The sequence below is a fragment of the Colossoma macropomum genome, unplaced genomic scaffold (genome assembly GCF_904425465.1).
Source record: "Colossoma macropomum unplaced genomic scaffold, Colossoma_macropomum, whole genome shotgun sequence".
NCBI lineage: Eukaryota > Metazoa > Chordata > Actinopteri > Characiformes > Serrasalmidae > Colossoma > Colossoma macropomum.
In genome coordinates, this window is record NW_023494802.1 from 14,706,600 (window position 1) to 14,720,788 (window position 14,189).

The 14,189-nt window shown below is 39.9% G+C and overlaps 1 protein-coding gene across 1 annotated transcript; it reads left to right on the forward strand.

Annotated features, from left to right (window-relative positions):
* The first annotated feature begins 3,254 nt into the window (after positions 1-3,254).
* sephs3 (selenophosphate synthetase 3) lies at positions 3,255-12,133 on the forward strand. The gene is made up of 8 exons (XM_036590696.1): positions 3,255-3,663; positions 5,316-5,419; positions 5,608-5,715; positions 7,633-7,787; positions 7,942-8,032; positions 8,136-8,235; positions 8,948-9,160; positions 10,126-12,133. The coding sequence occupies exons 1-8, from the start codon at positions 3,357-3,359 to the stop codon at positions 10,392-10,394; spliced, it is 1,347 nt and encodes a 448-aa protein (XP_036446589.1). The 5' UTR covers positions 3,255-3,356; the 3' UTR covers positions 10,395-12,133.
* The last annotated feature ends 2,056 nt before the right edge of the window (positions 12,134-14,189 follow it).

Here is a 14,189-nt window from a genome sequence, read left to right on the forward strand (position 1 = left end):
AAAATGTCCCAAAGCTGATACGTTTTGTCCTACGAGGACATACGATGTCATTAATATAGTTGAAATATGCATGTTGTTACATGTAAGCTAATGCTACTGCGCACTGAATTGATGTCACTAGACTGGCAGCTTCCTTAAAACCGAGCAAACCAGCATGCTTTGCCAGTGTGGTAGTGTATTTCCATGCACAGGCTGAGGGCAGATGAAAATTATCCTAATTATTATTTTAATGCTGATAACATTTTCTCAGGACATTCGACAGCTTCTTGTTGAACTTTTCCCGTTACAGCTTAAATGGTACAGCAAAAAATTTGAACAAGCAGCTGATTAGATTCAGCTTTATAGAGTTGAAATGAATGATATGTGCAGGTTGCACTGTTTCTGCTTGACAAGTAAGTAGCTAACTTTTTACTTATTTCTGCTGTTTCACAGAACCAACAGGTCAGTATTGTTTTCAACAGCTAATCACAACTGCTGCCATTTAAGGTAGATCAGGAAAACCAGACGCTAAGTAAAAAGAAGCTAAATTCAGCCCCAACACTGGTAGCGTTTTAATAAGGAGTTTTAGGCTATTGAAATAAACTACCTAGAGGTAGTATACCTATAAATATAAGTAGGCATACCTATAAATTTGCGGTACGGTGGGATATTTTGATAATCTGCTACACTTAAACAGAACATATTCACAGTCCGCCTAACCAGAGGCCTTTCCTGTAGCTTAGTGACATCAAATTGATGCGCAGTAGCTTTAGCTTGCAGGTAGCAAAATTATTATTAAGACTCTTTAACTACCTCGTAATTCAGAGATCCAGTGATAGTCTGGAGAAAAATGTACACATGACAAAATGTGGACAGTAACGAAGTAAATGTAATTCGTTACTGTACTAAAGTAGTTTTTTGTGTATCTGTACTTTACTGAAGTATTTCCACTTTGGGTGACTTTTTACTTTCACTCCACTACATTTCAGTCAAATATCTTACTTTTTACTCCAATACATATTATGCAAAATCATCAATGCAAAGCATTATGCAAAGTCATTCCTTTTTGCTTTTGTGTGTATAAAAACGTAACATCAAAACAAAAGAAGCGCGAAGCAAGAACACCAATCAGGGCACAGCGCGCACTTTGTTTTGAGGTTGTTTTGACCTGTTGGACATACCGACCCAGTGTAAGCATACGGTTCAATGCCAGTGCAGCAGTGTAAAATTTTGAGAGTGTCTATTCCAACAGAAATGATGGAAGAAACTCCTGACTCTAACCTAACTTTGTGTAAATAGACCACAATATAGAAATATGTACACATATGCAGTTTTGACTGGCATTGTCCTTTCTGTATTTATACAAACACTTTCATTTTATAGTAAATTTGTTTTGGCTAGTTGATGTTCATGAACAGAGACCTACAGATGCAATATAGTAAAGGAAAACACATTTGTGAACCTGTGTTTAAAGCAAGTTTGTATTAAACTTGTAACTAAGTTGCATTTAAGTTAATTAATCTTTTGGTACTTTTACTTTCGATACTTAAGTACATTTGAAGGCAAATACTTTTGTACTTTTACTCAAGTGGAGGTCTAAAGGGAGGAACTTCTACTTTTACTCGAGTCATATTTTACCTTGGGTATCTCTACTTTAACTCGAGTACATGATTTGTGTACTTCGTCCACCACTGTTTATTTACCACAGGGTGCAATATAGGCGATTTTTTGAATACCCCGTTCATTGTGGCTATAGAGACGTCAAGCACTGACCCGGAGTTCCTAATATGGGCATAACGCGGACTACAGAATGACACTAGACTACAGCGGTCTAATATAGACCACTGTAGACGTGTCGTCATTTTGTAGTCGGCGCCATGCTTTTATGCCCATATTAGGAACTCCGGGTCTGAGCTCCATTTCTCTATGGCCAGAATGAATAGGGTTTGCGAAAAATCGGCTCTAGCGCCCCCTGTGTTGAAAAAATGTTCAAAACCCGATACGTTTTGTCCTGTGAACATTCTTCTCTCGAATACCACTGGATCCTCTGAATTACGAGGTCGTTAAAGAGTTGAAATATGAATATTGCTAAGCTAAAGCTACTGCGCACTGAATCCACGTCATTAGACTGGCAGCCTCCTTAAGCAGGTTATCACCTGCTGATAAACTGATTTCGGCTGCCAGAATATCTTAATTATTATTTTAATGCTGGTAACATTTTACTGAGGACATTTTCTCTGGACATTCACCAGCTTTTTGTTCGACTTTTTCCGTTCCACCTTAAGCGGCGCAGAAGTCACGTTCTGAACTGCTGCGCCATTTAAGGTGGAACGGGAAAATTCTAACAAGCAACCGGCGAAAAAGAAACTGACTTCAGCTTCATGGAGGGTTGAAAGGCATGATATAAGGAGTTTTCCCTGTTTTCGCTTAACAGAGTAACATTAACTTATTTTTGCTGTTTCACAGAACCGACAGGTCAGTATTTTGTCTTTTTGCTTATGTTATTTTTTTTAGCTAGTCATAGCTGCTGCACCATTTAAGGTGGAACGGGAACATTCAAACAAGAAGCTGCGAAAAAAGAAGCTAAATTCAGCCTCGTAGTTTTAACACGGGTAGTATTTCTGATGAGGAGTTTTAGCCTATCAAAATGTCCCACCTAGAGGTTTTATTTACGGGTATACCTGTAATTATGCTCTACGGTAGAAGATTTCGATAAGGTAGCGCAGCTCGTCAGAGCAGCGGCACAGCCCGCCTTAGTTTCGTGTAGCTTAGTGACATCAAATTGATGCGCAGTAGCTTTAGCTCGCTTGTAGCAATATTAGTATTATAGCTCTTGACGACCTCGTAATTAGGAGGATCCAGTGGTATTCGGGAGAACAATGTACACAGAACAAAACGTATCGGGTTCTGAACATTTTTATTTAACACAGGGTGGGACAGAGGCGATTTTATGAAATCCCGGAGTTTCTAATATGGGCATAACGAGGACTACAGAATGACGCTCGACTACAACGGTCTACTGCTTGGAGACAGCGGGCGGACCATACCATTTGAAATCGGTGGGTTTCACAAAAACCTATCACATTGAAGTCACTTCAGTCTCAATCCATTTTGTCACGCTTGCTGATACTTTGTGTAGTCACAATGCAACAATCAGACCATAAACGACTTCATTATTAAAGACCAATTATCTGTAAAGCTGTTCAGGCCAGTGTACGAAACCACCTGTCTCCAGAGTGAAATGGTGTAGCCCGCGCTTTTAGTCACCCAAGTCAAAACCGTAGCTGCAGCACTAAACACTCCCCTATTCGGCAGCTTGGGACGTAACACCTGCTCCGGTCCCGTCTGAATGAGGAGCGAATAAGTCTATTAGCGTCATGTCTGGTTTGGATCCGCCAACCCCGCCGATGGAGTCGTGCGGGGCGGGAGGATATGCGGCCTTTTACCCGCCCGGCTACCAGGCCCTTCACCCGGAGGAGCACGGCCTGGAGCGCCCCTTTCGCCTCACGGCCTTCTCCGACATGAAGGGATGAGGCTGTAAAGTCCCGCAGGAGACTCTGCTCAAACTCCTGCAGGGACTTGAGTCCGACCGTCAGGCCGGACAGGATGGGAGGACAGGAGAAGGCGGGGAAGAGACCTCCGAGTTCGGCCACCTCGGTCCGGTTTCACACGGCCCCCGGTTAGGTAGGCTAAGGCTGCGGTGCTGCTAACGCGGCTCGCTAACGATGCTAGCCAGCTGGCTAACCGTAGTAACCGCACGTGCCTGTAAATGCAGTTTTTATGTTGTTACGTACACGATGATGTAAGTTTATACACTGAGACGGAGGGAAACATGCAGATCCACATACGTTAATAAAAACAAAGGAACTACTAAACTGGCAGCTGGTTTAGTCAGGTTAACGTACATCTAGATGGGGGAGGACTGTTCTAGGTGATGGTGTTAGTGATGGTGTTAGCGGCTGCAGTGTCTTTGTAGACAGTTACAAACATGCATTGTCTGTCTGTGGTGCTGAATGAGCTACATCTCTAAATGTAGCTATGCACCCATATGGGAACTGTGTCGATGCCGACATGCGGTATTTTACGCGATATATTACATGCTTATCTGCCGATTTCAGGACATAAACACGTATAAAACGTAGGTGGTTATAGATCCACCTGCATTAGTGTTTCAGAGAAATGTAACCGATTTGTAGAGAGTTTTAAATGCGGCAAAATGAATAAAACATACTCTTAAAATGGTTCTTCAAGGGTTCCTTACTAAAGAAAATGAGTTCTATATAGAACCATTTCATACTTAAATGATTGTTTGCATGATGAAATGGTTCTCTTTAGATGGATGGAGAATGTTTTGTAATATGGTTCTATACAGAACCTTTTTAGCACCAAAAGGGTTCTTCTATTGCTATGAGTTTGACACCATAACAATATACTTTACTAATGAACCTTTAAATAACCATCTTTTTTTTAAGAGTGAGTCATTTTAGCACAGTAACCCAGCGTCACCTAAACATTGTGTTCCTCAGGAGTTCAACACCTAAGTACTTCATCACAAATCAGTTTGAAATATCACTCAAATCTATCTTTTGTGCCATGTTTACTTTTTAAAGCATGCAGAAGCAAATATTTGCCAATACCGTAATGATTCTAGTATCCTCATTCTAGAAAGGTTTAAGAAACTGGGTTTACATAAAATATTAAAGTTAACAGTATACAGTTATGTTAAATCCCTCATAAGATAAGAAAATGGGTTGTGCAAAGTATTTTCATGACACCAACACCATAACGGTTGAGTTTTGTAATCAGGAATTATTTCTGGCTGGTGTGATCCTGTATCACTGAACTGTGGACCGATTTCTGTTAATAAATCATGAACACTCTTGGCTAGACAATTAACCTGCATGACCTGAACTGACCTGTTATCAGTTGTAATGTGACATTTGGTACCATGAAAAATTTATCTCCAAGGGTCAAGAAACTGGGTTTTCATAAAATATTGCAGTGAACATTATACAGCTTTGATAAATCCTTTACAAGAGAAGAAAAGGGCTTGTGTAAAGTATTTGCATAACAACACCATAACTTTGGAGTTTTGTAATCAAGAATTATTACTGGCTAGTGTGATCCTGTATCAGTGGACTGTGCACCGATTCTGTTAATAAGTCACAAATGGTCTTGGCTGGACAACTAACCTGCATGATGCAAGCAACACTTATTATATTCTGTTCGTTAAGCAAACTTTTTTTCTTCTGCTCATTTAGAAAGAGAGCTAAAATGTGAATAAACAGGAGTTTGAATGTCCAAAAATATCTGAATGTCCCCCATCTATATTGCAGGTATTGGGATGGATTCTTGTGTCATCCCTTTAAGACATGGAGGTCTGTCCCTGATCCAGACCACAGATTTTTTCTATCCTTTAGTTGAAGATCCATATATGATGGTAAGTATTTCCTCTCTGGCTCGGTCACGTTGGAAAGTTTAAAGATTACTGAATTGTACTCATTAGTTCCCCAACTGTCTATTGTCTGAGTGCTTGTTAATGATTCACTATTTGTTATTGCTCTAAACATTTTATATATTTTCATATACTAGCACTAATAAAACATATTGTTCCCCACTTGGTGTCAGGGTCGAATTGCCTGTGCGAATGTGCTGAGTGATCTGTACGCCATGGGCATCACTGAGTGCGATAACATGCTGATGCTACTCAGTATCAGCCAGAAAATGAATGACAAGGTGAGCTATGAATTATTCATTTAACCTTTTTTTTGTGCAGCCAGGGTTGTTTTCCATATACAGTAGTGCAGTAATTCAGTGATTCCTGCTATGTAAACCATTCTTCTTTGCATAATGACACTCTTCTGTATGTTCAGTGGACCTTTATGCAAGTATCCAAAAGATTACATCACACTGCATGACTAATGAGCACTGGGCCATGTTTAGTGTTCATTTCAAGCAAAGGCAGCATGAATAGAGTGAATATGATCACTTAGTCCTTTTTTAGTCATATTGTTTGTTATTTTTGTTTTTTCTCGTTTTTGTTAAAGCCGCTATAGAAATAGAAGTTGTAATTATTTATTAATTAACAGTGGACAATGGACAGTGGCAGATATGGCATCAGTTGCAACATCCGTGTACAAGTTCAAATGTATACTAGTAACTTTTTATTATTTATTTATTTTTAAAAATAATTTCAGATGTTTACTAAGTTCAGGTTAACGCAGTACCAAACGTAACAGACTTGCTCCACACATATTAGTTCTTACAGTGGGCTTATTTGTTATTAAGGCCCAATCCCATTTCTTATTTTTACCCCTGCCCCTTGTTTTCGAGTGTCACCTTGCCCCTTGGAACTGAATTACAAGGGGTAGTGGTTGAAATCTCCTCAAATAAAAAAAGAACATTACTTCATTAACAGGCTACTAGCACTGCTCTGCCAGTCTGCAGGGACAGCAAAGGAGAGTGAAGTTCAGCAACCTCACTGCTGGGCTTTAGTTACATTTAGGGAATCATATAACCTTCAAAGAGGGGCGAGGGCAATTATTTATTATCGCCCACCCCTAATTCTGTGGTGATATGAAGCTGAAGTCAGATATTCGCCAGCTTCTCGTTCAGAGTTTCCTGTTCCATCTGAAATGGAGCAGCAGTTACATTCTGGCGCTTTAGGTGTCTGTCCTGCTGGACTATTTAAGGTGGAACGGGAAAGTTAGCTAGCTAGCTACCGAGACGTTAGCATACTGTTAAAAAACTATGACAGTACAATGGATATTGTATTGTTATGAGAGAAAATACTTACATTCGTGGGTTTCTTTGGTCTCTTGTTCTGCTATCTTGCTGGTTTTTCTTTTTTTGTCATAACACTCTGGAGTGTGACTCTGAAAAACCTTTGTTTGGAGGGCTGTGTAGCCCTAAGACTTCGCCCTACCCCTCTATCTCAACAAGAATCAGGACACCCTTCCTCTAGACATGAACGCCCAAAGAGAAGGCAGAGGGCGAGTGGTAGGGGAAAATATTTACACCACCCCCTAAGTGGTCGAAGTGTTGGGGAAACCACATATCATAAAGATGACAAACAAGTTAAGACACGTTTTTTGGTTAAGATGGCTTTAAAACACTAAATGCTGTGCTGTGATTTTACCTACATCTCTAATCATAAAATGAGATTTAAGTTCCAAACATAACATTAGAAGTTAACATCCATACCTCCAGTACACTGAGACTCAGCAGCTGCCCAGATGTGCAGGCTGACCCTGCTGTTTGAACTATCATTTATAAAAGCTGCACATTCTGTTGTTGCAATTATCACTCATTATTTTTTTAACGTTTTTTTTCTATGGAATTCAAAAAATGGGTGCAAATTGCTGTTGCATTTCTATGGTAGAGGGTTTATAAATTGGTTCTGAATGTTATTCTCATGTTAAACCAATGTATGCATTAGTGCGTTGTCACTAGGAGATGACTTAAGGATTTGTTGTGCAACTGAATTTAGTAAAATGATAGTTCAAAATTAACTTGTTAAGCCCAGAGTAAAGGTAACTACAAACTCTCACACAGTCGGTGCAACCCAGGCCTGATGACATCAGTGCTGTTTTTTGCTCACATTCCATGATTATTAATGTTAATCAGTATCTGAATGTGGCACTGTTATCTCAGGAGAGGGAGCATGTGATGCCCTTAATAATGAGGGGCTTCCGTGATGCAGCTGAGGAGGGCGGGACTTCAGTGACAGGCGGCCAGACTGTGATGAACCCCTGGATCATTGTAGGTGGTGTGGCCACTGTGGTGTGCCAGCCCAATGATTTCATCATGTGAGTGTATTACATGCCTCCTTTCTATCTGTTCATCACTGTTCACTGCTGTCTGTTCTTTTTTTTGTTCTTTCCACACCACTTATTTTTGTGCACACTGCTCCTCTCACTCCTGACTTAATGCCCCCATCGTCGTGCTTTGTGATGTATTCAGGCCAGATGGTGCTGTACCAGGTGACGTGCTGGTTCTCACCAAACCTCTCGGAACCCAAGTAGCTGTCAACGCTCATCAGTGGCTGGACATTGTAAGAGAGCTCTACATCACCTTCACAGCAGCGCACTGTGTCTTCTGTGTGTCTGTGGCTTCTTCTTATCCTCTTATTCTCTTTATTTTTTTTTCTCCATCAGCCAGAAAAATGGAACAAGATCAAGTTGGTGATCTCGAAGGAGGAAGTGGAGCAGGCTTATCAGGAGGCCATGCTCAACATGGCTACACTCAACCGCACTGGTAATACAACAGAGAGGACTTACTCTAATTATATATAAATATATAAACATGACTAGGGCAAAGACTACTGTTAGTAATGTGGTAGATCGAAATATTTCCAGCAAAGTCATTTTCCCATTTCGAGGAATAAGTCCTACAGACTCACTATTGTCCATCACTTAAAATGCCTCGATTGTGGAATGTAAGTGAAGAACTGAAACACTTCATGGCAACTCAAAGCCTCTTTGTCTCTCTCTAGACATTATTCACATTGAGCACTTAGGTTATGTTTTCAGTATAACTTAATTTTGTAATTTTATTCCGGTGTGCTTTTTCACCACTTTTTACAGGGTAATTGAAATTTGTTGAGGTATTTTGAGTGTTTAATTTATGGCTTCTGGCTTCGCAGAACACAGTTTCACAGTGTTGGTTCTGAGGTGCATCCACACTGAGCGTTTTAGTGTTTCTAATATTTAAAACAGCTTTTTAGTCGACTAGTAATAAGCTTCTGAATCAGATGTTTTCCCTCAGGTAACATTAAGTGTGCAGTGCTTGCATATTTCAAGACATCTTTAGACTGAGGTTCTTTTATGTTTATCTTCCACAGTAATAGTTGAAGCAGTTTGTGGCTTGCTCAGAACACATGTGAGATAAAAACTATTGAGTTAGTAAATGATTGAAGAGAAACTTGTGGAATTATTTAAATCTGTTATTGGTTACTGTTTCTGTTTAGCTGCTGCGCTAATGCACAAGTTCAACGCACATGCTGCCACAGACGTCACAGGCTTCGGGATCCTTGGGCATGCGCAGAATCTGGCGAAGCAGCAGCGCAATGACGTGGCCTTCGTCATCCACAACCTGCCCATAATTGCTAAGATGGCTGCGATCAGTAAGGCTGGGGGGAACCTGTTCGGCTTGCTGCAAGGGACCTCCTCAGAGACATCAGGTCAGAGCAATGGATTACACACAAGCACATGACTTTTATAAAAAGGATGTCTCTAATTATGAATTTTGAAACAGTTGAAGTTTAGATCTGTTTTAAATCAGTTTTGTGTTTATCACAAATCAGTAGTGGCTGAATTGAAAATCGGAGGCAGATAGAAATTGTTCTAAAACTGAAAAAGGTGTGGAAATACTTTAAAAAGTATTTATCACACAAAATTGCAGAAAAATGATCAGGTATTGATCATGTATTCTTTTGATCATTTATTAGTTTCTGTAGTGCCTTTTCAAAAGTGTATCTCTACCAAAAAAATGTTTGGGGCAGTGTTGTCAAGTCAGACATCATATTTCCATTAGGTGATGTTAGCTAGGTGCAAGTCTTCAAATACAGACTTTGAACCTAGATTTTGGTCCTGGCTTTTGTAATCACTGGTAGGTTTGACACTAGGTGGCCAGTTTTATCAGCAGTTTAGTTAATTACCAGTGATTACCAAAACCAGGACTGGACACTTGATTTGAAATCCAGAATTGAAGTCTTCTGTTCTAGATAATGGTTGTAGCTAGATGGCTATCTTGGCTATTATTGCTACCCTGCTGTTGGTACCTTGAAAATGCTGCTATCAAGGGCTTTCCATAAGGTTTGACAAAGGGGAAAGCTTTCAGTAGTCTAGACACTGGAGTTGTCGCATTAAGCAAGCACAGTGGAGTAAAAGATTTGTTTAGGTGTAAACTGTTTAGGCTTTTATGTTTGTTAATAGGTTTATAGGTGAGGTTTATTTAGGTTTTGATAATACGTTTCAAACAAATATACATTTGAAAAGCTACATGATTTTTCTTTATTGAAATGTATCAGTGAACAAAAAAAGGTGTCACTCTATGCAAGATGCCATGCTAAGACATCTACAGCTAGCCACTAGAAATCACTGAAATGCTTCAAATGCTTAAGTCTCCTTTTTATGTGTCTTTCAGGTGGGCTCCTGATCTGCCTGCCACGGGAACAGGCGGCGCGATTCTGTGCAGAGATGAAGGCTAGCCGGAGCTCATCACTGGGCCAGGATGGAGGTGTGGGTGACGGTCAGCAGGCTTGGATCATTGGCATTGTGGAGAAGGGCAACCGCTGCGCCCGCATCATCGACAAGCCTCGCATCATCGAGGTGCCGTACCGCGGTGCTGTGGCCAATACACAGGAGGGCAACAACAACAACGCCAGCCCTGAGACACAGCCCACCCAGGCATAGTGGTGCAGCCTCTACAGTGTAGAATACAATAGGAGTGTGATAGGACTGTCTCTCATCTTCACATTTTCTTTTTTCTTAGCCCCCACTCTGTGGATGTGGTCTCTCTGAGAGTGTGTGTGCGTGTGTGTGTGTGTGCATGCTTGTGTGCTTGTGGAAGGTGTGACATGGTTTAGTAAGACTGGAATTGTGCAAATGTTTGTGTGAATGTGTGTGCGAAGGTGTCAGACAGTGCAAGTGTGTGTTGGAGGGAATATGAGAGGGGGGGATCTTTTGTGTTCACTCTGCTGTTCATTTCTTCTCCCTGTTCAGCCGATGGGTTGAGAGCAACAGACCAAAAAAATCTTTCCTTTTACCTGGTGGGAAATGAAACGGACAGCAAACACGTCATTCATTGCTTCACTTGCTACCTTTTTGTTTGTTTTTTCTTTTTTTTCATCCACTTTCAGTCAAGCTGTAGAAAAGCCAGGGTCAGTCCTACATGTTATAGTATGTCTGGTTGTTTTCCTCTCCTGGTCACTTGCTTCTTTTTGGCATTCTGTCTTTCCACTCTTCTTGTGGGTTGGTCAGGTGACGGTTAAATTGCCTTTGTTTAAACTCTAACATTGATGGCTTTTTTAGGCACTTTTTCCAGCTATAAACAGTCCATCTTGTTTCTGAAAAGTCAAGACATTTCAGATCAAATGCATTTTTCTCTGACAATCAAAGCCAAGTGTTTACATCCAAGCAGCATATCTTAATGCAGGCGTGTCTAATCTTGTACGCAAAGGGCTGGTGTGGCTGCAGGTTTTCATTTGAATCAGGACACAATTGATTGTACCAATTTAGTCATTTGGTCTCAGTCTTCAAACAGTTCATGTGAGCTTCTCAGTTTTTGGAATGAAAACCTGCAACCACACGAGCTCTTTGCAGATCAGATTGGACACCCCTGCCTTCGGGTACTCAAACATGATCAAATCAAACCAAACAAAATGTTCCAAATAATCTTCGACGTGGGTGTATTTAATTTATTTGATATTTAATTGTATAATTGCGTCAGAGTTGAATGCAATCGTTCAAATTAGGAAAGGTTGTTTTGTTTTTTTTTGTTTTTTTGTTTTTTTCCTATTGCCTTTCTGTGTATGTTCTGATCATGTCCACTTTCTCATGTAGTTGCATAAACGTCAGGGATGGTTAAAAAGTAGCTAGGCATTCTTCAGGTCTACAGAATGCTTCAAGCTTAGGTTAAGTTAGCTTTGAGGTTTTACAATGAAGTCACAGCTAGCAATGCTGAATCGGTTTTCATTAGGTGTGTAATCCGCGGTAGCTTTAGGGGGAAGCGTGTGCCTGGTTTTTGTATGACGTGTTAGATTTGTTGAAGGGTTGGTTGTCCTCTTAATTCTGAGGTGTGCATTGTTACTCCACTCCATGCATAACATTCTTTTCGTTTGAATCAGTAGTGGAATGGTAATCTGGCTCCTTCCCGTGTATCAGAGAGAGGGTTGAGCAGCTCTCTTTGATCTGACTGGTGAGTCCAGGATGCCAGAGATGTTAGCTGAATAGCTGCAGTAGAACAGAAGCGCTGCTCCTCCTGATAATGATGCATTTCCCTTTAAACCTGATAACGGGGATGGGAGAAGCTGATGTTACTGGAAAGGAGGAGTGGACCCTGATCTACTCAAGTCTATTCAACTGGCTTAGAGTTTGTCACTGATTTATATGCCATCTCAAGACAATAAAACAATCATTGTAGTTTCTCTAAACTGTCTCTTCTATTTATTCAATCAGTGGGACATTTTATCGTGTTCATGTCAGATATCTGTAGCTGAGAGTGGGCGATATGGCAAAAGTATGGCATCATGATATTTGAAGACATTTCATTATGCGTAGTTTATAATGCGATTCGGAGATTAGAACAAAGTACACCAGCAAAACTGGATGCAAATTACAACCCCATTTCCAAAAATGTTGGAATGCTGTGCAGAATGTAAATAAAAATAAAATGCAATGATATGCAAGTCATGTAAACAATATTTTTGAAGGAAAATACTACAAAATAGACAAAATATCAAATGTTAAAACTGAGAAATTTTATTGCCATGCTGTTGTACATGCAGCATGTAGCTTGGCATTGTCTTGCTGAAATGATCATTTCATTAAGGCGTTCCTTGAAAAAGACGTCGCCTGGATGGAAGCATATGTTGCCAAAACCTGTATATATCATTAAGCATCAGTGGTGCCTTCACAGATGTGCACGTCACCCATACCATGTGCACTAATGTACCCCTATACCATCATGAATACTGGCTTTTGAACTGTGCACTGATAACAAGCTGAGTGGTCTTTAGCTCAGAGGACACAGTGACCATGATTTCCAAAAAGAATTTCAAATGTTGATTCGTCAGACCACAGGACGCTTTTCCACTTCACCTCAGTCCATTTTAAATGAGCTCAGGCCCAGAGAAGGCAGTGGTGTTTCTGTATCCTGTTTATATACAGTTTCTTCTTGCATTATATACTTTAATTTGTGGATGCAGTGACCAACTGTGTTCACAGACAGTGTTTTTCAGAAGTGTTCCTGAGCCCATGCAGTGATTTCCACTACAGAATCATGTCTGTTTTTAATGCAGTGCAGCCTGAGGGCCCAAAGATCATGGCCAGCAAATACTGGTTTTTAGCCTTGTCCCTTGCATACAGAGATTTCTCCAGATTCCCTGAATCTTTTAATGTTATTATGTACTGTAGATGATGGAAAGCACAAGTTCTTTGCTGTTTCATGTTGAGAAACGTTATTCTTGAGTTGTTGCACTATTTGATGGTGCAGTCTTTCACAGAGTGGTGAACCCCTCCTCATCTTTACTTCTGAAAGACTCAGCCTCTCTGGGATGCTCTTTTATACCCAATCATGTTACTGACCTGTTGCCAATTAACCACCAGGTGTTTTTTTTTCTAGCATTACACAACTTTACCAGCCTTTTGTTGCCCCCAGCCCAACTTTTTTGGAAGGTGGTGTTGGCATAAAATTAAATTAAATCAAAAAACAATAAAATTTCTCAGTTTCAACATTTGATATGTTGTCTTTGTATTTTTAATTAAATATAGGGGTTATTTTTAATTAAATATAGGGGTTATTTTTAATTAAATATAGGGGTTAAATGATTTGCACATTGCATTTTTTTATTTGCATTTTGCACAGCATTCCAACTTTTTTGGAAATGGGGTTGTAAATGTTTATGTCAAAGTCCTATTTCTATGGACAAAAATGCACCCCCCTCCATAGAATCAGAAACTGATGGACTTTGATGGTGTGTAAATTTTTTTAAATTAAAGCCAGTTCGGCTGTCTGTACTGTACAGCTCATCTTGCGTGTGGCAGAGTAGAAAAGCTCGTATGACAAGCAACATGTAAACCATGAAAATGCAGAGGTTACAAAAATTATGTGGCAAACTGAAGCTGAATGGCAGACAGTAACTTGGTACAATTTAGAAACTGTTTATAGCCATTTGCACATGTATTTATTTGTTTGTTTATCTAGGTGTATCCTAGACTGTAGAAGGAGGTCTTACCCAGTGTGCGTGTGCAGTTGCAGTTCTTAAAAAAACAAAAGTATAAATTCTTTACTACTCATGGAATCAATTTCTCCATCCTCTTTTGTCTTCTTAACGCAAGTGTTTAAAAAAAAAATCACATTAGACTTGATGTGAAGGTTTCACTGCATTACAAAGTGCATCTGTTTTTATCTCAAAAGTTTGTTTTTTTTTAACTTAGCATTTGCAAGAATAAAACTATTGATTAAAAATAAACTAAGAACAGAAGGAA